The sequence below is a fragment of the Neomonachus schauinslandi genome, chromosome 5, assembly GCF_002201575.2.
Source record: "Neomonachus schauinslandi chromosome 5, ASM220157v2, whole genome shotgun sequence".
NCBI lineage: Eukaryota > Metazoa > Chordata > Mammalia > Carnivora > Phocidae > Neomonachus > Neomonachus schauinslandi.
The window spans coordinates 176049213-176076446 of record NC_058407.1 but is presented as its reverse complement, the minus strand read 5'-3'; the positions used below and the strand labels follow the sequence as shown (position 1 = coordinate 176076446).

Here is a 27234-nt window from a genome sequence, read left to right as displayed (position 1 = left end):
TGTATGTTCACAAAGTTGCACACTGAGTTAAATCTGGCCTGCTGCAGACATCACCTGCCCTGTCCCTCTTTAAATACAGCCAGTGAGTATAAACCCATAGTGCGATGGATATGTGTCCATCAACCGGGACACGGCATGCCCAGATATTGCCCAGATGGCTGGCAAAACGTTCTTTCTGGTTGTGTCTGTGGGGGTGTTTCTGGAAGAGATGAGCACCTGAACCAGAGGGCTGAGTGGAGATGGCCCTCCCCGACGCAGGTGGGCACCGTCCCATCCACTGAGGGCCTAGAGGGGACAAAAGGGGGGAGCAGGGGAATTGGCTCTCTGCGTGAGCTGGGATGTCACCTCCTCCTGACCCTGGACAGCCGGGCTCCTGGGTCTCAGGCCCTTGGACTCCGCCAGACCACATGGCTGGCCCTGCTGGGTCTCAGCCTCCTCAACCACATGAACTGACTCCTATAATAGACGCCTCATGTATATCCGCATCCCACTGGCCCCATCTCTCTGGAGAACCAACATACCACCACGGCCGGCTACTCACCAGCTACTGAAAACAAGACATTACTGAGCATAGAGTGTTTTTTTTAATATTGGCTGACTAAACATAAATACATTAACATTTTTTATAAACCATTAAATTGAAAGATTATGATTGTTTTGGAAATACGCCATTTAGAGGTTTTTTTAAAAAATATTTATTTCTTTATTTTAGAGAGAGCAGGTGCACGAGCAGGGGGAGGGGCAGAGGGAGAGGGGGAGAGAGAGAGGAGCAGACTCCCCGCTGAACACAGAGCCTGATGACGCAGGGCGCTATCTCACGACCCTGAGATCATAACCTGAGCCAAAATCAAGAGTCAGATGCTTAACCGACTGAACCACCCAGGCACCCCTCACTTAGAATTTCTATACTTATGCTGATTTATAGTGCTTTATTTGAAAACAGAGTCTCATTGTCCCAATGTTTGGTGGCCTAAGACTTCTGCATTGGGTCAACCCACCCAGGTAAGACCCCTCTCACACAGGAGGTCAATTTTAAGAGTAAAGGCTGAGAAAGGTCAGGGAAAGGTGACTGCAACTGCAAACACGTCTCCGGCCACTCTGTCCCAAATGTGAATCTGGAAGCTGAAACCAAGGACTCTGACCCTGTGTGAGCGGCCCCTGGAGGGCCTGCACACCGGGGTCTGCATGTCCTGCTGGAAGACCACAGCCCACAGAAAGGCAGGATCTGGGTCACCCTCTCCTCCCTCACACCTGGTCACCTCCGACCACCCAGGCTGTCCCTCAGACCAGAAACAAGCCTCCTGATCCTCACACTTTGCAGGTCTTGGGTTGAAACATTCCCTGGGCCCCCAAGAGGCCCTCCCTAGCTGCGGTGTCCAGCAGAGACTCTCACCTGCCCGCTCCTGGTGCATTTCCCACAAAGCCTCCCCCTACCTTAGAGGAACGCAGAATTACGTGCTGAGGAGCAAGTGTGTGGGGAGCAAGCTCCTGCTTTAGGGAGCATTCCTGAAGCTCACAGAGGCTATGTCATTTGCCAAGGTCACACAGCCAGCAAACAGCAAGGCCAGCCCAAACCCAAGGTCATCCCGAGAGGCTCTCCCTGGACACCTCTGGCTCCCCTGCCTGACCCAGCCCCCTCTTACTAGCAAAACAGTCTCTAGCACTGCCACCTCTCAAAGGGTATTCAAGCCCTCCACCTTCTGGAAGCTTCCCTGGGCTCCTCCCCTTTTGGTGCTGAAACTCTCCCAGGCCTGGAATTTGGGGCCTTCTCAAGGGCAGGAGCCAAAGCTCCACTGCCCTGCTCCTGAACCCTCACAGCACCCCACCCAGGACAGAGCACACAGCCAAGCTTAGCAAGGCTGGCAGCCCTGAAGTCTACTCCCAAAGTAGAGAAGAGCCACCTGGACCAGGCTGGATGCTGGCCTGGCCTCTCTGGGACACCATACAAACCACCTCACCTGTGAACTCCATTTCCTCACCCATCAATCAGACAAAGACTACGGATGCACCATCTAGGGTCACGGTGAGAGATTCATGAAATCACACATGTCAAGTGCTCACCAGGTATACAACGTGGTTAAAGCCCTGGTCAACACTGGCTAATGGGAGCCACTGGACAAAATCAACACCTGAAACGGTGATACCTTCCCAAGCCCGAGAACTAGTCTTTAGAAAACTGCCTATTTTAAAAGGTTGGGGAGGGGCGCCTGAGTGGCTCAGTCGTTGAGCGTCTGCCTTCGGCTCAGGTCAGGATCCCAGGGTCCTGGGATCGAGTTCCGCGTCGGGCTCCCTGCTCCGCGGGGAGCCTGCTTCTCCCTCTCCCTCTGCCACTCCACTCCCCTCGTGTGTGCGCACGCTCTCTCTCTCTTTCAAATAAAAAAATAAAATTAAAAAAAAATAAAAGGTCAGGAAAGGTCAGGGAAAACCAGGGGAACCTGGATGGATAAGGAATGAATGAAGGAGGAATGGGTGAATGAGGAATGACTGAATGAGAATAAATGAGGGAGGAACGAGTGATTGAGGAATAAGTGATTGAGGAACGACTGAAGGAGCAACAGCTCATCCTGGCCTCCCCTCCCTCAATGGCCGGGGTCTAGCCTCCACCACAAGAGGGCTTTGTGCCAGCCGTCTGGAGGCCAGAGGCCTCCTCTGGCCCCGGAACACAGTAGGGGCGCGGGCAGAGGCGCCAAAGGGTTAAAGGCCACGCTGTGGGCGGGTCTGGAAATGGGGTTTAGCAGCTGATGGGAAGGTACGTGGTGAGTCGTCCCCACAGCTGCTCCTGGAGTCAAAGCACATCTTTGTTTGCCAACTCCCAGCAACGGCTGCTCTTCCCGAAGGACGAAGTGGGCCAGCTGTCTCACCACAGGACACAGCCTGGGGAGGCCGGACCTTCAGAAGTGACGTGGACAGCAAGCAGAACCCTGCCGTCTGGTCCCGGGGGGTCCCGGTTCCCTTTCCCTTCTGGCGGGCTCACACACTCGGGGCGCCATCCCCAGGCTCCCTGGACAGCACTGGCCCCCACAGGGGGACCGCCCATGAGGCTGGATCCAACGCGGGAAGGAGTGTACCCCATTCCAGAAACGCAAGGCGCACGCAGCAGCTCCGGGCATGACCCGCAAGCAGAACCACGCCACCCCGGACGCGCGTACCAAATGTGGAGCGATCACGAGGACAGGCGCGGGTGAAACCTTAGCATCCCACACCGACATATTTACGGCCAGGCTGTCTGACGGCTGAGGCCCGCTTCAGGGATCCAGGGTCGGAGAGTGGGAGGGAGCACGGAGCTGCGCCGAGCGGGAGCTGGGAACGCGGAGGCCGCGAGCTTCATCACACTGTTCCCTCCCCTGCTGCACACGCCTGCGATTCCCCACCATAAAAGAACTTTTAAAAATAGTACCTTGCAGTCATTTCTACTAACAAAGAGTCACCAAAACGGCTTGCATGACACTAGCAGAGTAAGAAGTTCTCTGCTAGTAAAGGACACACACACCTCACACGCCCACACACACGACACATATCACACACATCACACACGCAAACACACACCACACATTCGAACACACACCACGGACACGGCACATGAACAAACACACACCACACACACGCGCACCATGCACCTCTGGGACATCCGTGTGCGCCCCACCTCAGCAGGGCCAACCTGAACCCCCCATGCATGCGTTCCCTCCACCTCCAGTGGGCTCCCACAACAGACACCTGAGAGCTCCTTCCCAGATGCCGCTGCGTCCTAGGGCACCCCACAGCCCCCCAGCGGCTGCTGAGTCCTGGGCCGACCCCCGCAGAAGCTCCCGGCACCCCAACCTGGACGCCAGGCCAGCAGCGGCCCCCCCCCCAGAGAGAGGCCGCCGCCCCCTGGGGTCTCCAGGCCCTCAGAGAGGCCTTCAGAAAACACGGCCCCGGCTGTTCAGAGAGCGGACACCGTCCTGACACCCCCACACGTGCGGCGGTTCGGATGAGCAGGCAGAGGGCTGGCTCCATGCGGTGAGCAGTGTCCACACGCATCGCTGTCTGGGAAGACTCAGCTGCGTTTATGCCCTTAAACCAAAACAAAATCCCTGGTGAGTCAAGCCTTCAATCACTGAAAGAAAAACAAGCAACCAACAAATTGAGAAGGTTCTAGAAGAGATCACAGCATGTCTGTTTACGGTCCTGACGTCTGGAAGGCGTTCTGAAGAACGCCAGAGGATGGGTGACACGACAGTGGAATATCAACACTTCAGCCTTGAAGACAGAGGGAACCGGACCCCTGCCCCACGGGGACGAGCCCCAAGGACACGAGCCAGACACGGAACGACACGCACGGGGACCCCACTCACACGAGGTCGCAGAATCGTCAGACTCACAGACACAGAGGGTAGACGGCAGGACAAGGGCTGGGGGAGCAGGTGGGGGTCCGTGCGTCATGGGGACAGGGTCTCCGTGTGCGGGATGGAACATTCTGGAGCCAGACGGGGGGACGGTTGCACAGCAGCATGGATGTGCTCGGTGCCCCTCAACTGGACACTTAGAAATGGTTAAAGTGGTAAATTTCTGTGTTGTACCTGTTTTACCACAATAAAAGAATTATGGAAAACAAAAAACAAAAAATTTTAAAACTTCCACGTGACAAAAAAATTTCATAGACAAGCAGAAAAATCCAATCACAAATTAGGAAACATACGCACTATACATCCAATCATCAAAGGCCTGACTTGGTCAGTTTACCAATAACTCAGGCAAGCCAATCGAGAAAACAACGAGAACAGGATAAATCGGGTGATTTGCAGAGAACTCAACACAGAAACCAAGTAACTGGCGGACAGAAGCGCAAATCCTTCACCCTGAAGGATGCCCTGCTCAGGGGCCACATGGGGCCTCTGGTACAAAGACTCTCGATTTCAGGAGGGCAGAGCGTGAAAGGGCAAGCAGGGGCCTCCCCAGCCTGGGGTCCAGGCCTGGCAACGGCCCTGACCCTGAGCTGCCATTTCCCAGCAGACAGCCTGGGTGAGCGGGAAGGGCAGGCACCGCACACAGCTCGGGGCCAGGGGAAGGTGGGACCGCCTCTCCCAATGCACCTTCCAAAATGCGGAGGTGGGACCCTTTAACCCCAGGGCACTGACGCCTGAAAGGAATAAGGCAGGGCTGTGGGAGCCAACATGACACCACTGCGTGAAGAACGCCCCTGGAAGCGTACGCAGGGGGACGACCGCACGGGCCCGCCTGGGTGCTCCTCTGTACCTCTCGGCACTTAAGAAAGCAACGGCTTCCCACTGAGCCCATGGACAGCCCAAATTCAGCATCTGCCATGGCACGTCCTTCCTTCACCCACACTGTTCCCACCACTCCAATGCCCTCCCAACTCTCTTCTGCCCGCCCTTGAAGACCTGGCTCAAAGGTTGCTGGTTCTGGTAAAAGAGCACCTCGAAAGAACGGGGAGGATGGGGTCTGTTCCTCCTCTGTGACCCCATGTGTTGAACAGATGGCCATGGGACAGCCACATCCCAGAGAAGGACTGTTCACTCTTTAAGTATCCGTCCCCACTGGGAGGAGCTCTCGACGGGAGAAGGACACAGCTGTGTCTCGGGGTCCTGACACCCCCACGGACATGCACCACACAGGGCCTCACCAGCGCTTACCAGGTTTTGGTTTGGTCACAAGCTGTGGGACCCTGGGCAAGCAACTTGGCCCCCGCCTCATCGCTTACTCCCACAGCGTGGCTGTGCGGGTCGGGAGGGACCCAAAGCTGCCAGCCGAGTGCTGGGTTCTGATGCAGAGCACAGCATTACCTACAATCACGCTGCAGATGCCCTTGGTTTTCTCACTCTTCGGGAACCTGGGGCACGTGCAGGGCTCTACCTCAGGAAGACTGGTGTGCCCCAAGGAACCCATGTGACCTTGGGCCAATTTTCCTGCCTGACAAATGGGAGCAGGGATGCTGGCCAGGACCCCTGGAGTCCCCATGGAGATGGGGACAAGTGTGGGTAATCACAATCCTCCTCCCAGGCCACCTGCCCTTCACCCTGGCCTCTTCCTACAACCCCCTGACCCCAGCCAGCTGGCAGGAAAGTCACCTAACTTTAGTGACCATGGCTCAAGAATGGGGCAGAGCCAGGACCCGAGGCACCCACCAGATCTGAAAGCCACTGGGGTCGTGTTGCGGGTAGAGGTGCAGTGGCCAGCTCACCACCAGGGGGCGTCTTTCAGCGCATCCTCCCAGGACTCGGTTCTGAATGAATGCCCTCACTCCCTGCCCCCGAGCAACAGGGCAGCCGGGCCGTCCCACCCCCTCCCTGGGCCTCGTGCCCCTGCCCATATAATGGGCACTGGAAGCAGGAGGACTTTGGGCAGCAGGAGCCTGTGGAGTGGCATCAACAGGTGAGGGCATTAGGTGTAGGAAAAAGGGGAATGGTTGGGTCTGCAGCATCCTGGAGATGGCACACCTCCAAATTCCAGAAGTTTTAAAGCATTATGGCACCAAACCACCAAGACCACAGACAGGCAAAATCCACAGCAAGCTGCCAGATGTTCACACCGGACAACAGAGCCCCGAGGTTCTCCTCCCGATCCCACGATCAGATGGGCCGAGCTCTGCGACCCGGGCCCCCAGTAACACAAGCCCTGGCCGCCCTTCCTAGCTACGTCTCCACAGAGAACCGAAACTGTGCCTTATTCGACCTCCGGGACCACGCGACTTTCCGTCAGCTGGACTGAGTCTGGGCACTCTTTAAAAGACTGTCCCCTTCCCTGGGAGGTTACGGAGCTGGGTGGCGCCATCATGCGGGAGGCAGGTCAGGCCGGTGCAGCCCTGTCTTCGCTTCTCCCAGTCCTCGCTGGGGGGCTTTAAGCAGCCTGCTTACCCTCTCTGCGCTTCCATGCCTCATATCAGCCCAGTGTCATCAGCAACAAAGCCAGTCAGCCTTGTTCTAACAAGACGGTGCCCCATGAGGCCTGAGGTCCAGGGACCACCTCAGAACATGTCATGTGATGCAAGCTCCAGATTCCAGCTTCCCACGGAATACGGTTCCCGTGGCTCGGAAGTTGTTATCCTCAAGGTCTCTGCCCAGAGCAGGTGGCTCTATGCAAGATGAAGACTAAATTCGTTGCCTGTGTGAGCCATTAAGCTCCTACTAAGATGAGGCCCTGCATTCTCCAAGATGCTAATTTTGTGTCTTCGTGTTGCCTGAAAGAGAAGCAGCAACCCTGAAGTCAGAGCCAGGTGGGAGGGATGGGGCCGAGGCCGCTGGAGAAGCGAAAGCTGCCTGTGAATCCAGCAGACGGCGTGTTTTTCCCATCACCTGGGGACCCCAGCCAATCTGTGGGAAAACAGGCTGCTGGGGATGCGCGGGCGGGAGGCAGAGACAGTGGCAGATAATAGGAGACACCTGCTCGGGCCGGCGCTGCGGCCCTCCAGCCAGAGGCCCATTTTAATTAGAGCTGCAGAGAGCAGGGCCGCTGCCAGGAAGACCGCCCCAGGGTGAGATGTTCTCGCCCACCCGTCTGGCGGCTCCAATAATGAGGCCCCAGCCGAGGGCCCAAAGCACAGAGCTGCCTGGACTGCCCATACCACACGCACACGGTGCCTCCTCATTACCACGCTTCTGGACTCCCAGGGGCACGGCGATGCTCGTCCCCGGGCACCCTAATCGGAGCAAGCCAAGAAGGGACCTGACTGAACCCAGGGGCTCCCCGCTCCCTCCTTCAGTCTGGGATGCACCCTCGGGGCAAGGCCAGGATTCTCGGCACAGCCCAGGGCTCTGGAGCACCCTGCGGGCTGCCTTCTGAGGCTCTTTGTGTCCCTGAGCAGAGAGTAACTGCTCCCAGCATCCCCAGGAAGGACAGAAGATCTGCATTTGCTCACAGTAGCTGACACCAAGCAAGGAGTCTGCACCCGCCACTTGGACCCTCACCTGGAGTAACTCAACACAGCAGAGGGGCTATGGAGGGGCATGAAGACACCTGCTCCAGCCCCAGCTAGGACACCTGCTGCATGGCCCAGAGCAAGTGGCAAGGGGCCAGCCCAGGGCATGAGGAGCTCTAGCCCCAGCTAGGACTCCTACTGTGACCTGGAGCAAGGGACAGTGGGGAAGGGACTTCCCCTCACTGGGCCTTGAAACCCTCCTCTGTACACTGATGTTGGGGCATGAGCTGGCCTCCTACATTCCTTCCTGCTGTGTCCTGAGGCCCAGAGCAGCCAGCTTACCTTCCTCAGGCTCAGGATGGAGCAGAGAATGACCTTGTGGAGTGGCCTCAGACTAAACACTGAGAAGGAGTGAGGCCTGGCTGTGGGGGTTCATGTGGATGTCTGGGCCAGCATCAGAGGGGCAAAGCAGTGTCCAGGGCGAAGCCCACTGACTCAGCCTGACCTCCACACCACAAAAGGGCTATCAGAAAGAGGATGATGATGATGACTAGGATGGCGAGGAGGGGAAGGAGGATGGTGGTGGTGATGATGGTGTTGATGAGGACAGTGATGACGGGGATGATGATGGTTTTGATGAGGATGGGGATGAGGACGGGGATGGCGATGGTGGTGATGATGGGGATGATGATGTTCATAATGATGGTGGTGATGATGGGGATGATGATGGTTTTGATGAGGATGGGGATGACGGGGATAGTGCTGATGATGGTGATGATGATGGGGATGGGGACGGTAGGGATGTGGATAATGATACACCCATAAACATTACTACATTTCACCTTCCCTGTGACCCTCAAAGTAGGTTTTATTACTCTCATTTGACACTTGAGGAAACTGAGTCCCAAAGAATGTCATTACACAACTTAATGACATGATTCAACAGTCTCCTTCCAAAAAACATTTTAACACACATTCAATTCTGTAGCATGCGTGTGTGTGAGTGTGCATTTGTGTGGACAGGCAAGTATGTGTGTGAATGTGTGCACGTATATACACCATGTATATGTATGAGTGTACGTGTGTGTATACGTGGATGTGTACACATATGCTTGTGTGTCTATGTCAGTTCGGATACGTATGTGTTTGTATGTTTAATGCATCTCTGGCCTGACACAAAGTGCTCGGGGGTCTCCTGGTCCTCCCTGTTGCTCCCCAGACCCGGCAAGCCAGAGCCCACTCCCTGTAGTCCCAGTTCATCCCAGAACACCTGGGACCCCCCCGACGACCCAGTCTGGATCACCAGCTCTCCCGTGTTCCCTCCTCCTGTAGGTGCATGTGACCTGTTGTTACAGGAGTGGGGGAGGCCGAGCACAGGCTTTGGAGCCCCAGGGACTCCTGTTGGAACCCTGTCTCTGCTATGACATGGGGTATGGCCTCCGGCAGAAGACAGACCTTGTTACATACAGAGGCCAGAAGAGCCTCCAGGAACCACCAGCTGGGAGTGCCGCTGTCCTAGGACACAGAACACTGCAGTGTGGCCGGTGAGTGGCCCCCCCACAGCTACGTTGCACTACCTTCTTCCGAACAAAGGAGCTTAAATAAAGCCCTCACCTCTTGACTCACTGAAGCACCACCACACAAACTGAAGGAGAGGTGCCGTCATAATCTGACAAGGGCAAGACCACCCCGCCTGTGACCACGGGGTCACCTGTCTCACATCTGTTTAACAGGAGGGGCTTTGAGCACAAAGGCACGCACCCCACAAGTGGATTTGCTTGCAGAGGAGTGTTGTTTCCTCCACCCACGCGGGAGGCAGCTCTGAGTTGGGGCGTGCCAGGCGCTCTGTGAACCTGGAAAGAATGTGCCCCAAACCACAGCTCGGGCTGTTGGGCCCAGCTTCTAGTAAATTGGAAAAAGCAAAGAATTTGGATGCCGTGCAGGGGACATCAAGTGAAAGGTCAAGAGACATTGTCTCAGGCCCGCTCCCTCCGGAGCCCACTTCCTGAACCATCCGCCTGTTTCTTTAAAGGCCGTAGCCAGAAAAAGGATCCCCTCAGGGTTTCAATATGGAAAGTGAGTTTTCCTGCAGCAAACCCCCCACATGAAAGCCCTCTTCCCAAGCCAGCCTCACCAAGAGGAATTTTCAGTCCGACCATCTGCTTCCTGCACTTCTCGTCCACCTGGCTCCTGGATCCAGAAAAGTCCGAGGAGGTGGGAACCATGTGATTCTGGAAACTTGGGGCCAAGAGCCCAGGACCCCAGCACAAACACTTCCTGGACACACGCGGCTGGGACGGCCAGAGATAGTGCTCAGATCAACTGGCCCTCAGGCCACACCGGCCTTACACCAGCCGGCGCTGGGAGCCGGGGCAGGGCCAGGAAAGGATGTGAAGGACGTGGCTCGAACACGGCTGCCACGGAGGGGGCACGTGGGCCCCACGGAAGGGGAGGCTCGAAGCTCAGTGGGGCTGGAGGGGGAAGCAGAGTCTGGTGGCTCCTCAGAAAGTCACATGCGGAGGGATGAGTGCCCCGAAGGCCACTCCTAGTGTGCACCCCAAAGGCTCCGACACCGTGTTCACGGGAATGTTTGGCACAACCACCAAAAGGCAGGAGCAGCCCAAGTGTCCCTTGACCTGTAAGTGGACAAACGCGTGGTGGCGCACCCCCACAATGGGAGACCCCCCCAAACAGGAAGGCGGCCTGTCACAACATGGGGGCACCCTGAGGGCGCCGCACGCAGGGCCGCAAGCCACACACGGGAGGACGGGTGGGTGCTGCTGACGAGGCAGAACCTCAACCTCGCGGGAGCCTGTTCCCAGTCTCCCTGTGGCCGGGCCAGGCCCGCGGTTCTGGCCCGCACACACTGAGGCAGCGACACAGGACGGCTCCAGACCACGGCCCGAGGAGCCTCTCACTCGCTCGGCTGACCTGGGCCGCGTCCATCAGAACTCAGGCTCTGAAGAAGGGCACGGCTGCTGAGCCTGATGATGCCGCGGTTACGACGCTTGGTTAGCCTGCCCTGTGGCTCCAGCAACAGCAAGGGAAGCCTTGGGGATATGAGTCCCGGGAGCATCCTGAGATTCTGTGCCCTGGAACACCAGCAAGGCACGGTGTCTGGAGCAGGCTGGTGCTGCGCTTGCATCTGGGAGTACGTGAGCATGAACAAGTTCACGGGGACCATCGCCATAAATAAGAATAATGAGCCTACATGCTCATGCCGAGTTCTGCTCCCATGGCCGTCCCTGGAAGAGCTTAATGCAGACCAGACCAGGCGACGGAGGCCCAGAGAACAAAACTCGTCTTCCAAGTGAGTAGCCAGCTTTTGGAGACTGAGGCCCAAATCACTGTGCCCCAGAACTCCCTCCCTGCACTCAAGGTTGGGCCTGACCCAGGTGAGCAACCCACCTGCCGGCCAGCAGGAACAAACCCAGATCTGCCGCGTACAGGTACATATTCCAGGCTGGCTCCGAGATCAAAGTCTACCCTGCGCCGCCCGGGCGGCCGTGTGCTCTTATCTACTGGAGGAGCACCTCCTCCCCCAAGCAGGCACCGAAGTGCGAGTTAGCAGGACCCAATGGACCCAGGCATAGTCCGCAGCCATCCGTTCCCTGATGACCGAAACCCGGTGAAGAACGGACAGAGGTCTGTGTGGCCACTGCGGGGAGTATCTGACCTCCTGCCTGAGAGTGGGGAGTCTGTCCGCAGAAAGGGAACTGCAGAGGGACCCAGGGACAAGCCAGGGTCCTGGGGCCACCTCCATACAGCTCACCTTTCACTCTGGACCCCTGGCACCTTTTGACTTTGAATCCATGTGAATGCACCACCTAGTCAAATACCAGGTCTAAATTTGGACTGAGTTTTTGATGTTTACATTTAAGTTAATAAAGATACAACTCTTGAGTCATCTGGGCCCACCTGGTGGACAGAGACCCTAACTGCCAGGTGGACACCTCCATTAGGAGGGCTGAGAACAGTGGAAGCGTGTGGTCTCCCAGTTCTGGAGCCCAGAAGTCCAGAATCAGCACCAGCAGGTGGAAATCGAGGTGCAAGAGGGCCCCCATGCCCTCAGAGGCTCCAGGGAAGGACTCCTCCAGCCACTCTTGCCTCTAGGGGTGGCTGGTGGCCTCTGGCCCGAGGTCACCTTGCTCCGTCTCTGCCTCTGTGGTCACAGGGCTTCTCCTCTTCTGAGCAACCTCCCTGTGCCCCCCTCCTGCAAGGACCCGACACTGCATTTAGGGCCTCCTGAGGGTGAATCCTGAGCGTCTCTGCATGGCAAGACCCTCCTGGGGTGCGGGCGCTGCAGGGGGGCCCACACAGAGAACTGGCCTCCCCTCCCTGCCTGTCGTGCCCCTGTGTGCTTCCATGGGGTGGGCACCTCCCTGGAACGTGGCTCCAGCCACACTCCGCCACGGAGACTCCAGAAGCGCCCCAGCCGTGGGTGAGGCCCCAGAGCGCCAGGCCTCTGGACGCGCCTGCAGCCTTCCCAAGGGACCCACACGTGCGATGTCGCCAGTGGCCCTCGGAGGCGCATCACACCTGTTGAGACCTCCCGCCGCATCTCTCTGGTGCAGCTACTCTGCAGTGGGGCCCATCCTGCGTAGACACTGCACGGTCCAGAAACCGTAAGCCTCCTGGCAACGCTGGCAAAGCGGGGGGCGGACAGACCTGGAGCCACCGCACAGGGCAGAGCTCTGCACACGCGCACCATCCCGGGACGCTCAGGTGAAAGGGCCCGCCGGTGTCACAGACCGAGGCTGCAGGGGGCACTTTCTCTTCTTGTTCCATGGATTTGCGTGTCGTTTGGGTTCTGCAGAGCACAGTCATCAAAACGTGCTCAGTTATCTAGCCAGGAAACATAACTCGCCAAAAGTGAGAGAAAAGAGAGAAAAACTAAAACCCTATACACCCTTTCATCCACATCAAGGAATTTAACTTGAAGGAAGAAACAAACAAGTACCAAAGGTGAGCGCACAGGACGGCCATGGTCGTTGAGAAAACGCAAGCAGCCCTGGGAGGGAAGGAAGGGTTTTAAAGCAACTCTACAGAAGCAGATACTACAATCCCTTCCTGACAGATGGACGTTCACAACCTCGTGAGCGGGACAAGCTGTGGAGGATGTGATCCCACGCTGCGACACGGAATTAGCGTACACGCATAAATCCACAAGCACCGCCCCAGAACAGTCCCAGGGATTTTCTCCAGGAGTCCGATTTTCCCAATTGTTCGTAGGATCTCCATTCCCAACGCATGGCCCCCGAGGCCCTCACCGATGTTGGGTGCCCCCCTGGAAAGACCCCACCCTGCAGTCATTCCTGGTGCCCGCCGGGGCCACGTGACTTGGCAGCAGGCTCATGGGTGTCTGCGGATGACAAGGGCACATGGAAGCCTCAGATCCTGACCTGGGCACACGCGCGCCCCCTGCGACCGGCGGCCAGCAAGGCCGGGGAGGGGTGTCGATCCCGGCCCCATCCCCTCCCAGGTTCCTACCTTCTCTCGTTGTCGTCCAGGTGGGCAAACAGCACATTTTTGGAGATGGCTTTGGCCAAAGCCGTCATGGTCTTATAGTCCTTCGGGATGACCTGCAGGGGAAGCCAGTGAAAGTCAGACTTGCGAGGGTCCTCGAGGGTCCTGCAGACAGATAGGGGACAAGAGCTTGGCAGCACGAGTGTGCTCGATGCCCCTGAACCCTGCACAGCAGCACAAAGTTGTGCATGGACAGACTATCCCCAAAACCCTACCCCCCAGCGTGTGGCGTCTGCAGGCGGGCCCTGGCGGGATCAGCGCCCCAGAGGAGCAGACCCCCGAGAGCCCGCTCTCCCACTCTCCTCGACACCTGAGGACACGGGGGCGGCGGGACTCCCACCAGGAACCAGCCCACCGGCACCTGCTCTTGGACGCCCGGCCTCCAGACCGTGAGAGAATGAGCGTCCCAGCCACCCAGACTCACACACCCAGGAAACCGTAGGCTATGCGTAGCGCGCCTAATTAACTTTGTTAAGAGATCAAAAACTAAAAATACCAAGAAAAAAAGTAAAAGCGAGGGTATAAGAATATAAACACACAAGGTGGAAATGACAAGCCCGCGTCCAAGGGCAGGCAGGAGGCCGGGCTGCACACCGATGCGCGTGGGGACACCGCATGTGCGCTCGCGCTCCAGAGCGCATCACGACGCAGCGGCAGGCTGGGCGCCGAAGCTGAGGGCAGGACGCCGAGGAACAGCAACGTGGAGGGGGGGATTCCCACTGGGCAGCTCTGAGGCCAGGCTCCAGTCTCCAGGAGGACGGGGGCCACAGGATCTCCTCTCCACACCCTGCGAGCCCGCGGGGAGTGACTGTGAGGATGACGTTCCCACCACCGCAGCCCCTCTCGGAGCAGAAGGGAGAGTAGCCGGGAGCAGGGACCCCCGGAGTGAGGGCCGGGGGGGCCCACCTTCCTCACGTAGGACACGGCATCCTCCTCCGTGTACACCTCGGCACTCACGCCCCCTCGGCGGCGGCGGGCTTTCACCACGGGGTTCGGTGGGGTCGGGGAGATCTCCTCATCATGTGAGTCTGACTTCTGCTGTGTCAGAATCTGTCTGTTCTCTTCCTGTGGGAGAAGACAGAGGGAGGCCTGAGAACAGCAGCTGGCGTGGTCTGTCCACCTGCAGGTGCAGCCGAGGGGCCCTGCCCAACCCCCCCCTCCATGCCCGGCAGACCCCCAGCTTCAAGGGCACCTCCAAGTCCATGTCTTCCCACCCACCCAGCCCACAGAGCGCCTGCTCGGAGGGTTTCTGCCCGCCCTCACTGCGAGCGCAGGCATGGTGTCAGCCCCGGAAAACACAGACACATTCGAAGGCCCTCATGGCCTCCAGTCTCGGGCATGACACGCGTCCCCTCGAGGGTGCCATGGCCACAGCCTGCCTGCACGTGTCCCCCAGCCAGCACGGGCTCCTCCCAGCCCAGAACGCGCTTCCCACGTCTCAGGACTCGCCCCCACCCCCCAAGTACCACAGTGAGTGCAGAGCCCCCTCCCCTCAGGGCTCCCTCCCTCGCCCCTCCTCAGCTCCCGTCCTTGCTCGCCCAGAACCGCACGGTTTGCTGAGCTGCCTGCCAAGCCGTTTCCCACAGCAGCTGTGCCCGAACGTGCCCCACATCCTTGCTGTTTTCCCAGGTTTGGGCGTTTTTCATGTGGTTGATGTGTGCTGCGTTTGGACACACTGACTTTGAGAAAACAATGAGACCCGGACTGGGGAATGGCCGGCACACCACTGGGGTCTCATGCCCAGCGCGGACACACAGATGCTCAGCTCCAGGGGTCCCACACAGACAACCCCCAGAGGCAAGTACCCAACCTGGAGCCAGAGCTACTGGCCAAGGGAGAACAGAAAGAGGGACACAGGGCTTCCTCCACCTTACTGCCCACCCCCAAGCGGTGTCCCTGGTGAACACGTCGATGCCACCTCCGGCAAGAAGCCTTCCATCCACCATTCGTCTCTAAGTCCCGGAGTTCTCCCCACGCTGCTTCAACACGATGGGCCGCCAGAACCCGCTACACGCTCAGCCATGACCCTCCCCACTCACAAGACATGGCACCTCAGGGCACTGGCTGGAAAGGAAGGGTGAATGAACGGAGTCAGGAGGGGGTTTGAGCCCCATGTCCTTGAGTTACATAGGCTGTCGTGACCACAGCGCTCAGAGGCTGGGGGCTGATGTTGGGCCCTGGCCCGCGACATGCCCTCCAGAGCCCAGGCTTGGGGGTGCCGTCTCAGCAGCCCCCTTGGGAGGCTTGGGTGCAGCAAGAGGGTTTCCAGCGGGAAGGGCAGGGTTACAGGACGCCCACCCGAGGGGGTCAGAGCAGAGGAACTGAGACCCGCAAGGAAGCCCCGTCATGTCCGGGCCAGCACCAGGACCGCTGGGAAAGGTGCCCAGCTGCAGACCCGCACAGTGGCTGTGTTACACACAGAGGGAAAGGAAGAGCGCTGGGCACCTCGCTTTCTTGGGACCGTGGGCATCGCTGTCCTGCCTCGGGCCATTTTCCATGCTTGCCAGCAAAGGGCCTAACTGGGCAGGATCCAGGAGATCTGAGGCCACTTGGGGAGGTGTCGGGTGGAAACGGGATGGCATCCCCTCCCCTCCCCCTCGGGATTCCAGGAAAACCTCTAATTTTCCGGAGCCCCCTTCCTGTCTCCTGTTCTCACGCTGATGAGCTGTCTGGGCTGCAGGATGGTCAAGGGCACGGGGTCAGAGGAGTCTTCACAACAGCAGTGTGGGAACAGCATTTCCAGAAAGCTCTGCAGCCAGAATCTGCACCAGAAACGCCTAACGCAGCTCCAGGGACTGTCCCTGTTCTGCCCCCGGGGCCAAGTGCTCCCTGGATCGTGAATGACGGTCACAATCTACTTCTGACCATGTTTTTCCAGCACGAGGGGTGAAAGGCAGACTTGCAGCCTGAGAAGAGAAAATTCTAGGCCAGGGAGGGGTGGGATGACGGGAGATTCTCTGGACCTGAGTTTCTGCTCCTGAGAGAAGCCCACATGCCTGGGACCCGGGACCGGCAGAATCCCTCCCTCCACGCCCCAACCCCAGGCGTGCTGGCTGAGGACACAGCTGGGGCGGTTAGCCAAGTCAGCCTGACCCCGCGCACAGGCCCTGAATACCCCAGAGGAGGGGAGGCCGTGTCCCGGGCGGTGGCCAGACTCCCAGTGGCTGCCCACGGTCAGCATTTCTAGGGCTCCCCCCAGGGAGACAGTCCCTCAACCCCTGCCCCGTCCAACCGAGTGGGCGCCGTGGTATTGGAGATCTGTGGTGTCCAGGGCAGGGGTCCATGGTGCCGGCCCCGGGCCGACCACAAGCCTCTCTCTCGGGGCTGCAGCCTCTCAGAGCAGAAGGCAGGCCCAGGGCCGTCATCCCCGTCTAGGAGGCCAGGAGAGGATGAGGGCCACGTCCAGGGGCACTCGACCTTCAGTGGCAGGGTGAGGAGAGAAACGTGCAGTTTCAATCACTTGTTGAGTACCTCACCCAGAGACTGCTACAGAGAAAAAGGCATAGTTCTGTCATGAAGATTTCCATCTAACAGGAAAGACAGGTGAAAAGTCAGGGCAATATAACAGCATGAGCCACAGAGGACTAGGTACAGGGCTGGGCAGGGCGGGGGGAAGTCAGGGAGGGCTTCCTGGAGGAGAGGCCTTCTGAGCCTGCCCAGATGAGCCGAGTGGAACCAGGGACACCTGTAGGCCCCTGTGAGCTCAGCCTCCACACCTCCCCAGGCACCCTGTTCAGAAAGCGCCCTCTCCCCAACCTGTGTGCCAGCTTGCACCATCTCTTTGCAAGGCCGCCTTCCCAGATGCCTATTTTATTCGTCAGATTCACCTCTGCGTTTACCATCTGCTACCATCTCTGATCTCTGTTTCATTACCTTCTGCCAGATCTTCACTATTCTCTGCCTGCGTTTGCTTAGTCTGGCTCTGTCACTCAATTTCCGACTTCCCAGGCCACACACACAGCGGGTTCGATAGGCCCCCTCCCGAGGGTGGCTCTATTTGGAAATGGGACCTTTGCAGACGCTGTCAGGTAAAAATGAGTTCTGGACACACGGCCCGCAGGGCAGACCTCGCCATGAAGACAGAGGCAAAGGCTGGGTGATGTGTCTGCAAGTGAAGGACTGGAGGCGACAGGCTAGGACACAGGAGGAAGCGCCCCACTGAAGTCTTGGCCTCGGGCTCTGGGCTCCGAGCTGTGGGGCAATCAGTTCTTGCTGCCTGCAGCCGCCCGATCCGCGGTGATGTGCTCTGCTCAGGAATTCCTGATCTTACTTTCTGGCGAAGCGGTAATTTTCCCTCCAAGGACCGATTCTGCTGCAACTACGGGAAGCTCTGTCACTCAGTTTAGATATTTCATGATTTTTTACTTTTTACGTAGATTTTTACTATGACAGTCTTCTTCAATAAATTATGCAAAAGCTCGTTATTGGTTTCCAAGTGTATGGGGAGGCTGGCTGCCTCCTTTTTTCTGGTTAATTCTTAATTAGTGATAATAAAGTAACTCTATTAGATTATAATCAAAGAATATAGTTTTTGAGTGAAAAAACGATTTAAACTCATCTGGGGATCCTTTTAATAACATGTCCCACTGTGTACGTGATTGTAAAACCCTGACTTACACACACCTTTCCTGGATCTCGTATGTTGCCTGATCACACACTGACGGGACCCAGAAAGAGCAGAACTCAGTAGTGACCAGAGCAGACTAGGGCCTACTGTCTCGTGCAGCTGGGCACATGCCCAGGGGGGCACAGCCGGAAACTCCTGCGCTCAGTATCACGACCCAGCACCCGGAATGCACCAGGCCTGCGGCAGGGGTCCAATAGGTATCTGTGGAATAAACAGGTGAATGAATAAACCCTTTCTGCAGCACAGCCAGCTTCACAAATCAATGTGTCCATCCGAGCCCCCTAACTCTCTTTCTTAAAATACATCCTAGCAAAGCAATGACAGGTGTCAGAGAGATATCAGTACTAGAATGTTCTCTGCAACGTTTAAAAATTTTTAATCCAGGGCGCCTGGGTGGCTCAGTCATTAAGCGTCTGCCTTCAGCTCAGGTCATGATCCCGGGGTCCTGGGATCGAGCCCCTCATCGGACTCCCTGCTCTGCGGGTAGCCTGCTTCTCCCTCTCCCGCTCCCCCTGCTTGTGTTCCCTCTCTCGCTGTCTCTCTCTCTGTCAAATAAATAAATAAAATCTTTAAAAATAAATAAATAAAAAATAAAATAAAAAAACAAAAACAGAAATCAAATCATATATAATGAAAACTCAGGCCACAGACTAGGAGAAAATATCCACAAAACACAAATCCAATAAAGGACTCCAGTCCAAAATATACAAAAAAAGCCTCTCAAACTCAACAACAGGAAAACAGACACCCAACACGGAGCATCCGCCCACAGCGAACACCCACTCGGGAAGATGCTCCACATCACGCGTCCTCGGGGACACGCAGAGGAAAACAGCGAGGAGACGCCACTGTCCACCCCCCCACCCCCGCGTCAGAACGGCCGCGGGCCAGAACACGGTCAGCACCAGATGCTGGCGGGACGCAGAGCAGCGGGGCCCCTCGGAGCAGCGGGGAGTGGCGCGGCCACGTCAGGAGGTGCCTGTGGTTTCTTACAAAACCAGCCACGCTCTTGCCGTGCAGTCCAGCGGACGTGCTCCTCGGCATTTACCCCCAGGACGTGAGAACGCAGGTCCCCGTCACACCTGTGCACGGATGTTTACGGCAGCTTTATCCACAGCTGCCCAAACTGGGAAGCGACCAGGGTGCCCTGGAGTCGGGCATGGACGCACACGCCGTGGGGCGTGCAGACGGTGGACGGTGACTCGAGTGCTACAAAGGAGTGAGCTCTGAAGCCGTGGAGGAACCCGACACGCGTGATCCTGAGCCGGCTCCGGACTGGGATTCCAGCCGTGGGGCGTTCCCGAAAAGGCAGGACTGCGGGGATGGTAAACGGTGGGCGGGTGCCGGGGGCTGGGGAGGGGAGACAGGGTGGAGCGTGGTGGATTTGTGTAATATCGTAATTGGATACACGTTGTTACACAGCCGTGCAAACCCAGAGACCGTGCCTGAGGCAGGCCGTGGACTTCAGTCAGTGACAGCAAGCGCGCGGCGACGCTCATCAGCTGCAGAAGGCACGAAGGTGCAGGAAGGTAATCACAGGGGCAGGTGGGGCATGAGGGGCAAGGACAGCCCTGCACGTTCTGCTCGATTCCTCTGTAGGCCTGAACTGCTCTGGGAGAGTCGTCTATCCTTGGCAATTACATACAGTAGGTTACAAACTTTACGACGTGTGTGGGAGGTTCAGCAGCAGGGGAAAACACATCAGACGCTGAAGGTCTCCCTCAAGAGATCTGACAACAAAGCGTCTTTGTCTCCTTATCCTTTTCTGTACCTTCTTCATTTCCCCAGATTTCGTGGAATCAACCTTTCTTTTTATTATTTGGCAATTTCTGAAAGCTGTAAACCTTCTTTTGAAAACTGCTTTAACCATTTGACATTCACTTGACCCAGCGGCACCGTGTGACGTTCCACCAGACGGAGAAGCGGCAGCCCTTCCTTTGGCTTCGGGCTTGCGGTTCTTCTCACAGATCCTGGGTCTGCACGGGTCCACATGGCTGTGTCCCTGAGAGCGCCCGGACATGGTGCCAATGGCAGGCCTTCTATTCCCGGTCTGCAGAAGCATCTTCCACGTGACCACACCTGTGCTGCTTGGTGGGCAGGGAGGGCGAGGGCACAAAACTGAGTTCACACCTAACTCACAAGTGCACATAAAGTGTGATGCACACAAACACGCATGAAAAAGGGGGAAAGCAGTTTAGAGTTCTATCGGCAAGGAGTTTCCCCGTAAAGGTTATTTTCTATTACTGATGTGAGTTATAAAATCATTCTGGAAATAAAAACAAATGTAAGAAAAATAAGAAATCCCCATTTTGGAAGTTTCTGATCCTCTCTGCCTGAAGAGGAGGGAGATGTCCGAAAGGAAGCAGGCCCCGCCCGGAGTGTCCCTGGGCGCAGTTCCTAAGTGACAGAAGCCAGTCTGCGAAGCCTCCGTACTGTGGGATTCTGGAGAAGGCAGAACTGTGGGCCCAAGGAGTGACCCTGATGTAAACTCTGGGCCTCAGCTGATGATGGCGTCTCTCACCAGGTGTGACAAGCACTCAGCAGGTGCAGCGTTACTAAACAGGGGAGCCGTGTGCACGGGGAGGGGCTCGGGCTGGGGAGGGGGACGTGGGAACTCTGTACTTTGTGCTCAATTTTTCTGTGAACCTAAAACTGCTCTAAAAAAGCAAACCCTAGGGGCGCCTGGGTGGCTCAGATGGTTAAGCGTCTGCCTTCGGCTCAGGTCATGATCCCAGGGTCCTGGGATCGAGCCCTGCATCAAGCTCCCTGCTTGGCGGGGAGCCTGCTTCCCCCTCTCCCTCTACTGTTCCCCCTGCTTGTGCTCTCTCACTCTATCAAATAAATAAATAAAATCTTAAAATAAAATAAAATAAAATAAAAATAAAAATAAAAAAGCAAACCCTATCGGGGCGCCTGGGTGGCAGAGTCGACTGGTTAAGTGACCGACTCTTGGTTTTGGCTCAGGCATGATCTCAGGGTCTCAGGATCAAGCCCCTCATCGAGCCCCGTGCTCAGTGAGGAGTCTGCCTGAGATTCTTCCTCTCCCTCTGCCCCTCCCCCACTGCCACACGTGCATTCTCTCTCAAATAAATACATAAATCTTCAAAAAACAAAAGTAAAGCCTATCAATTACAAAGGAGTACTGCTGAAAATACAATAAAAATGAAATAGGAGCAAATTGACCAAAACATATAAAGGATCTGTATATTGAAAATAAAAGTTTCTCTGTTTTTCTTAAAAATTTTATTTATTTATTTGAGAGAGATAAAGAGAGAGAGGGCACGCATGAGTGGGGGTGGGGATGCAGAGGGAAAAGGAGAAGCAGACTCCCTGTTGACTGTGGAGCGCAATACGCGGCTCAACGTGGGGCTCAACACGGGGCTCAATCCCACGATCCTGAGACCGTTGAGACCACAACCTGAGCTGAAGGCAAATGCTGAACGGACTGAGCCATCCAGGTGTCCCTGAAAATAAAAGTCTCTCTCATAGACAGGAGAAACCACAGACCTAGGTAAATGAAGAGCTACTCTGTGTTCATGAACTGGAAGATTCGAGATTGTTCTCCATTCTCCTCAAACTGATTTATGTGTTCAGTGTAAGCCCCCTCAACATTCCAAGAGGATTTTTTGGTCCATGTCAGCGAGATCACTAAAATATACCCAGAAAGGCAAAGAAACCAGAGTAGAGGAAACAATTTTGAAGAAGAGCATCGCATGAAAACAGAGTGAGCCAGACCGTGAGGTGCCCCCAAGCACATACAGCTAGCTGATGAACGACAGAGGAGCACCCAAAGTCAGTGCAGAACCCCTCCATACAAATTTCCGTACAAAACACAATTCATTAATAAATATATGCATTGATAAACCCACCTTCAAAAGGGGAAACTTTTGCTCTGTGAAAGACAGTAGCGAGCAAATGAGCAGAAGACCCTGGACGGACTGGAAGAAGGTGTTTGAAAAGCAGGGACTACCCAGGACTCACGTCTGCGTACGTGAGGGTACGAGTTGAATACATAAAGCACTTCCAAGCCCAACGGTAAAGAAGAGCCTAGTAAGAAACACGGACAAAAGACCTCAGCAGGCACCTCATCAAGGAGACGTGCCAATGGCAAGTAAGTGCATGAAAAGATGCTCCGTGTCATCAGTCATAAGGAAACGAGGAAGAAACTCAGCGGAAGGGCCAGCAAGTACCCATCAGAATGGCTCAAATTTTCGAAAGCTAACAGTATCAAGTGCTGGCAATCTTAGGGCCAAGAACCACAGCTGGTTGGAATGCAAGACGGTGTAGCTGGGCATTTTGTTACCAAGTCAAACATGTGCTTACCATACGACCCAGATACTTTCTCAAGTTAAATAAAAATCTACATTAACACAGAAATCTGTAAGACAAATACATGCCTACAGCGGCTTTGTCATTGCCAAAAACTGGAAGTGATCCAGATGTCCCTCAACTGGCCAAAGGATGAGCAGACTGTGATCCATGGACTCAGCAAAACAAGGCTCGTGACACGCACAAAACCAGCACGAATCTCGGGTGCCCTCGGAAGTGACAGAAGCCGGACTCAAAGGCTACCTGCTGTAGGCCTCCACTGGTGGCACATTCTGGAAGATGCTGAGCTGCAGACACTTCAGTGGTTGCCAGGGGATAGGGGGGCGGGACGGTCTGGCCAGCAAGGGCAGGAGGGAGGGGATGGCACCTCAACAGATCTGGATCTCGGGGACGGTGGCAGGTAGACAACTGGACACCTCCGTCAGAACTCACGCAGTTGCACACCACAGAGCACACGTTCAGGGTATTGAAATTCAAAGAAGAACTTTAACGGGAGGAGTGGTCCTGGTTCTCTCTTCCCAGATGTGTCTGCTCGTTCCAAAATTGACACACAATGTAACTTCCATCTTTACTAAAGACCAAAGCCTTAGCCCAGACCCTCGTGTGACCCCACGGAGCCAGTGTCCAGGGAAGGTGCCAGGCCACCAGGAGGGAAGGAGCACCCAGCTCGGCAGGGAGGTGTCCATATCCGCCAATTAGCACAAGAACAACTGTAGAGAAGCTGATGTTGACGCGGAGTTGGGAAAACAGCACTGTTCACGCGTGTCAGGGGAACTGTAAACTCATTCCATCCTTGGGAGTAAAGTGGTTCTAGAGCTATGAAAACAAGCCACACTCTGACCCCAGCGCGCGCACCCCGACTGCGTGCACGCTCTGTCTTCTTCAAATCATTTCCTGGGCATAAAGGTCTTTTCTGAAGAAAACAAAAAAACTGAAAACCATCAAATACAGAACAATACAAATAAAGTAAAAACTGCCACATCACATGGTTTCATGGCCACAGACACCATAAAAATGCTACTGAGGAGAACACAGAATAGGGTGCGCTGGATGTCACCAAAACAGACACTTTAAAATGGCCAAAATGGTAAATTTTATGCTGTACAGATTTTACACAAAAGATACTAGGAAGAAAAGTCAAACTAAAAATGCACATGTGCCACCCCACCCACATCCCCACGCGTGTGCATGCTGAAGAGGGTCCCAGAGAAACGCAGGTGGGTACGCAGATGGAGGAGGCCGGGCGCTTTCCTTACAGCCTCTAAAGCATCCCTACAAGGACCAACGATTCTACCGCTCCACGAGCTTCTGCAAGATCCCACCATGGAGAAGCTTCGGGCTGTGCTTGGCCAGTGGATAAGGACTATTCTACCCCCTCACAACTGGACCTGAGAACAACGACCTTCTTAAACTGCACTCACCGAGGCCTGAGGACTGGCGGCTGGGCTTGGCCTGCCCGGACAGCACCCCGAGAGCTGGGCCATCCCCGCTGGTCTGTGCTGGCCCAGCGACACCCTCCCGGGGCTTTATCGGGAGCCCCACACACATGCTTCCTGCTTGTCACACATGATGAGAAGTCTCCCTCCCCAGGCTTCCTGTCCACTCAGGCCGGCCTCATGGGGAGGCAGGGGTGCTGCCTGGGACTCTGCCCTCCCCTGGACCACAGGCTCCTGGGGCCCAAGACCCGGGGCTCCGCCACACCCCGAGCCAAAGAGCCCTCCTGCTCCCCTATTACAAACACTCCACGGCAGCTCGCGGGGCAAGCCAGCATGGCCCGGACGCCCGTGGCTTTCAGGGACTTTATATTCTGGGGGGCTCAGATCTGTCTGTTACAGGGATAATCCGTAGTCTTGCCGCTGGACACATGCTTCTCTCAGCGCCCGCCATCCACTTCAGAGCACTCCTGCGCGGACAGATACTCCGCAGCTGGTGAGGCCTCTCACAAGAATGGAACTATACCCTACGGCCAAGGCTTTTTTTTTTTTTTTTTTAAGATTTTATGTATTTATTTGAGAGAGAGAGAGAGGAGAGAGCACGAGTGGGGAGCAGCAGGCAGAGGGAGAAGCAGACTTCCCGCGGAGCAGGGAGCCCGACGTGGAACTCGATTCCAGGACCCTGGGATCATGACCTGAGCCGAAGGCAGACGCTTTACCGACTGAGCCACCCAGGCGCCCCCACAGCCAAGTCTTGTAACCTGCTTTCCTACTCACCACTGGATTGCCGTCGTGGGTAGGCCTAACTAAAGCCGCCCTACCCGCCCCTGAGAAAGTGGCTGTTTGCGGTTGAGTTGTGTCCCCTGAAAGTTCACGTGTTGGGTTCCCAACCTCAGGACCTCAGACTCTGAGCTTATTGGTGACAGTCTTTGCCAACGTAATCAAGTTATAATGAGGTCACTGGGGTGGGCCCTAATGCAATGTGACGCAGCCTCCTGTTAAGGAAGGAGGCCACGTGAGGATGAAGGCAGAGGTCAGGACCAAGGTCCTACGAGCCAGGGAACACCAAAGGCTGACGGCAAACCACCAGACGCTTGAGTGTGGACTCGCAGCCTGCAGGGCCCCCTCCCCGCCCATCTGCTCCTACTCTCCCCATTCACTCAGGGGTCCAGACCAAGCCCCAGGAGTTACGCTTGCTGCCTCTTTCCTCACTCCACCAGCAAGCCCTGAACACCCCACCAAAATGAATGGTCCGAGCTGGCCATGTTGCTCCCGCTCCATTAACCCTAGATGCTCGACTAACTGTCTGCAGCCATTGCCACAGGTCCCCTGGGGGCAAAATGTCCCTGGTTGAGTACCTCTACTTGGGTCTCACTCTGCTGCCTCAGCTGTCGAGTGGGTTCCCCGACTCCAGCCACCCCCATCAGGACCACCCCCGAGACACGTCACCTGGATGGCATCACTTGTGAACAAACCACGGGAAGTAACTGGGGCCCTGACAGAGTGAGGGTTTGAGACGGGAGAGGATGGACTGTCCCCTGCCTGATTCTCCCAACACGCAGGAAACAGCCCATCCCACAAGTCCCCTGCAGAACGCCTCTCCTCAACCGTGGCCTCAAACGTAACCAAAGGAAAACAGATGAAGGCTACATGACCATCTTCAACCATCCTCTGAAAAAAAACAGCTTTCCAAATTAAAACAGCCAAAGCTGGCTAGTGTGGGCAAACCAACAACCAAACCCCGCGGTGGGAATGTACAAGGACGCAAACGAGATCACTTCCACCCGGTATTGCCATTGGGAGTTTCAGTAATCCCGTGTCTGAAGACAATGCCACACACAGGAAAAAAGTCTACATGTGAATGTGTTAGCGTGCCATTATTTTTAACATTAAACAAAGCTGGAAACAACTCAACTATCCAATCGCAAGGGAAACATTGAGAAAATATCAGCATGTCTATTCAACCCAGCACCGCGCACCCACCTGAGTGAGGTCTGTGAAGAATGCGGAGCAAATGAAAAGTGCACGGAGGAGACCACATATGACTGTGACCCCTTCTATCTCTGAACTTTTCAAACTTTCTTTAAAAGCCATGCACTCATACTTGAAAATGTTTTTTTAATAGATTGTTTTAAAGGAAAGAAATTCACCCCTTTGGGTTGGAGCTCTGTGTCCACAGGAGGCCCCCACTGAAAGTGAAACACTGATGGGCGGGGACTCAGAGGGACTCAGATCTGAGCCTGACCTGGGGTTCCATTCACCCCTGAGACCAGGACAGGAACAGTGAAGTTGTGAGCAAGGGGCCCAGAAGAGGAGCCTTAGGTGCCGCCCAGGGAGTGTTCAGGGTCGGGAGCCAGAGGGAGGAAGGAAGGAGCCCACCATGGAGGGACAGGTTGCCAAGGGGCTCAGGGACCCCTCCTGCTCTGAGCCTGTCCTCCCACCGATGAACCAGGAAGGGGTGAGGGGCATCATTCACAGAGGAATGAGTTGGGGGGGGTCCCCTCAGAAGAGAGGTGTGGATGGACATGTGCTTCCCCACACTGCACGAGTCTGAGGGGCGTTCTCCTCTGCCTATGCCCACCTCCTCCCAGAGGCGCAGATTACCACCGTGGAATCTGGTCTCAAATGCCCTACATCACATGCCTATCACAGCTATGTTCTTCCATCCCAAACGCCAGTGGCACCTGTAACTACACCCGGTCCCCATCTCTGTCCCCTGAGTTGAAAACTGTCAGCGGGCCCCAGAAGCTATCTTCACAGTCAGCTCTTCCCCAAGCTCTGCAAGTGGTAGAACCCGCACCAGTGGAGGTCTGTGGCCGGGACCAGGAGCCCTGGAATGGGTGAGGCACGGTCAGGCCCGGCAGAGGACTGCTCTCCCCACACTCCCTGCAAGAGCCAGCACGACCCGGGGAACAGGTGTGCCCCAGGGGAAAGCAGGGGGTGGTCGTCACTGACCTTCTCCAGCTTCTCGAAGTGCTCCCGCAGGAACTTCATGGGCCTGTCGGGCTTGGAGATGCACAGGTGCACAATGCAGTCCTTGAGGACCTGCTGAACGCCATGCTTCTGAACGTAGAGCTCACACCCCTTCAGACTCTCGTCCTCCTCCACCTGGTAGGACGACGGGGATGCCATGGTGACCCCGCTTCTGGCTGCCTGGTGGGGGAAATGCACATCACGGGTTGCTGGGGAAGGAAGCCTGGGGCGGCACCCCAGAGGTCCCCAAAATGTGTCGTTGTAGTCCCATCCTGTGACTGATGGGACAAGGTCTCAGGGTCCATGGTCACAGGCCTTTCCTTCTGAGGGGCTGGATGAGCCGTTAACATGACAGCCGCAAAGCCTTACCTTACAGATCTTTGCGGGCATGGAGGAGGATCAAACAGACTTGTACATGGCTGAGCAAACCCTCCTCTCTGAGAAATCTGAAGGTGGAGAGTGGGGGCCCCCAGGGCCTGAGGGGCCAGCCC

At 56.2% G+C, this 27234-nt stretch overlaps 1 protein-coding gene across 1 annotated transcript in view; it reads right to left on the bottom strand.

The window, feature by feature from the left end:
- PRKAR1B (protein kinase cAMP-dependent type I regulatory subunit beta) overlaps window positions 1–26920 on the bottom strand; it is a 75159-nt gene extending 48239 nt beyond the window's left edge. Inside the window, exons 1-3 of the mRNA XM_021680166.1 lie at window positions 26726–26920; window positions 14288–14446; window positions 13346–13437 (exon numbers count right to left, since the gene is read on the bottom strand). Coding sequence (XP_021535841.1) covers window positions 13346–13437; window positions 14288–14446; window positions 26726–26902 — 428 coding nt within the window. The 5' untranslated portion in view covers window positions 26903–26920. The remainder of the gene's footprint in view (window positions 1–13345; window positions 13438–14287; window positions 14447–26725) is intronic.
- Between the last annotated feature and the right edge of the window lie 314 nt (window positions 26921–27234).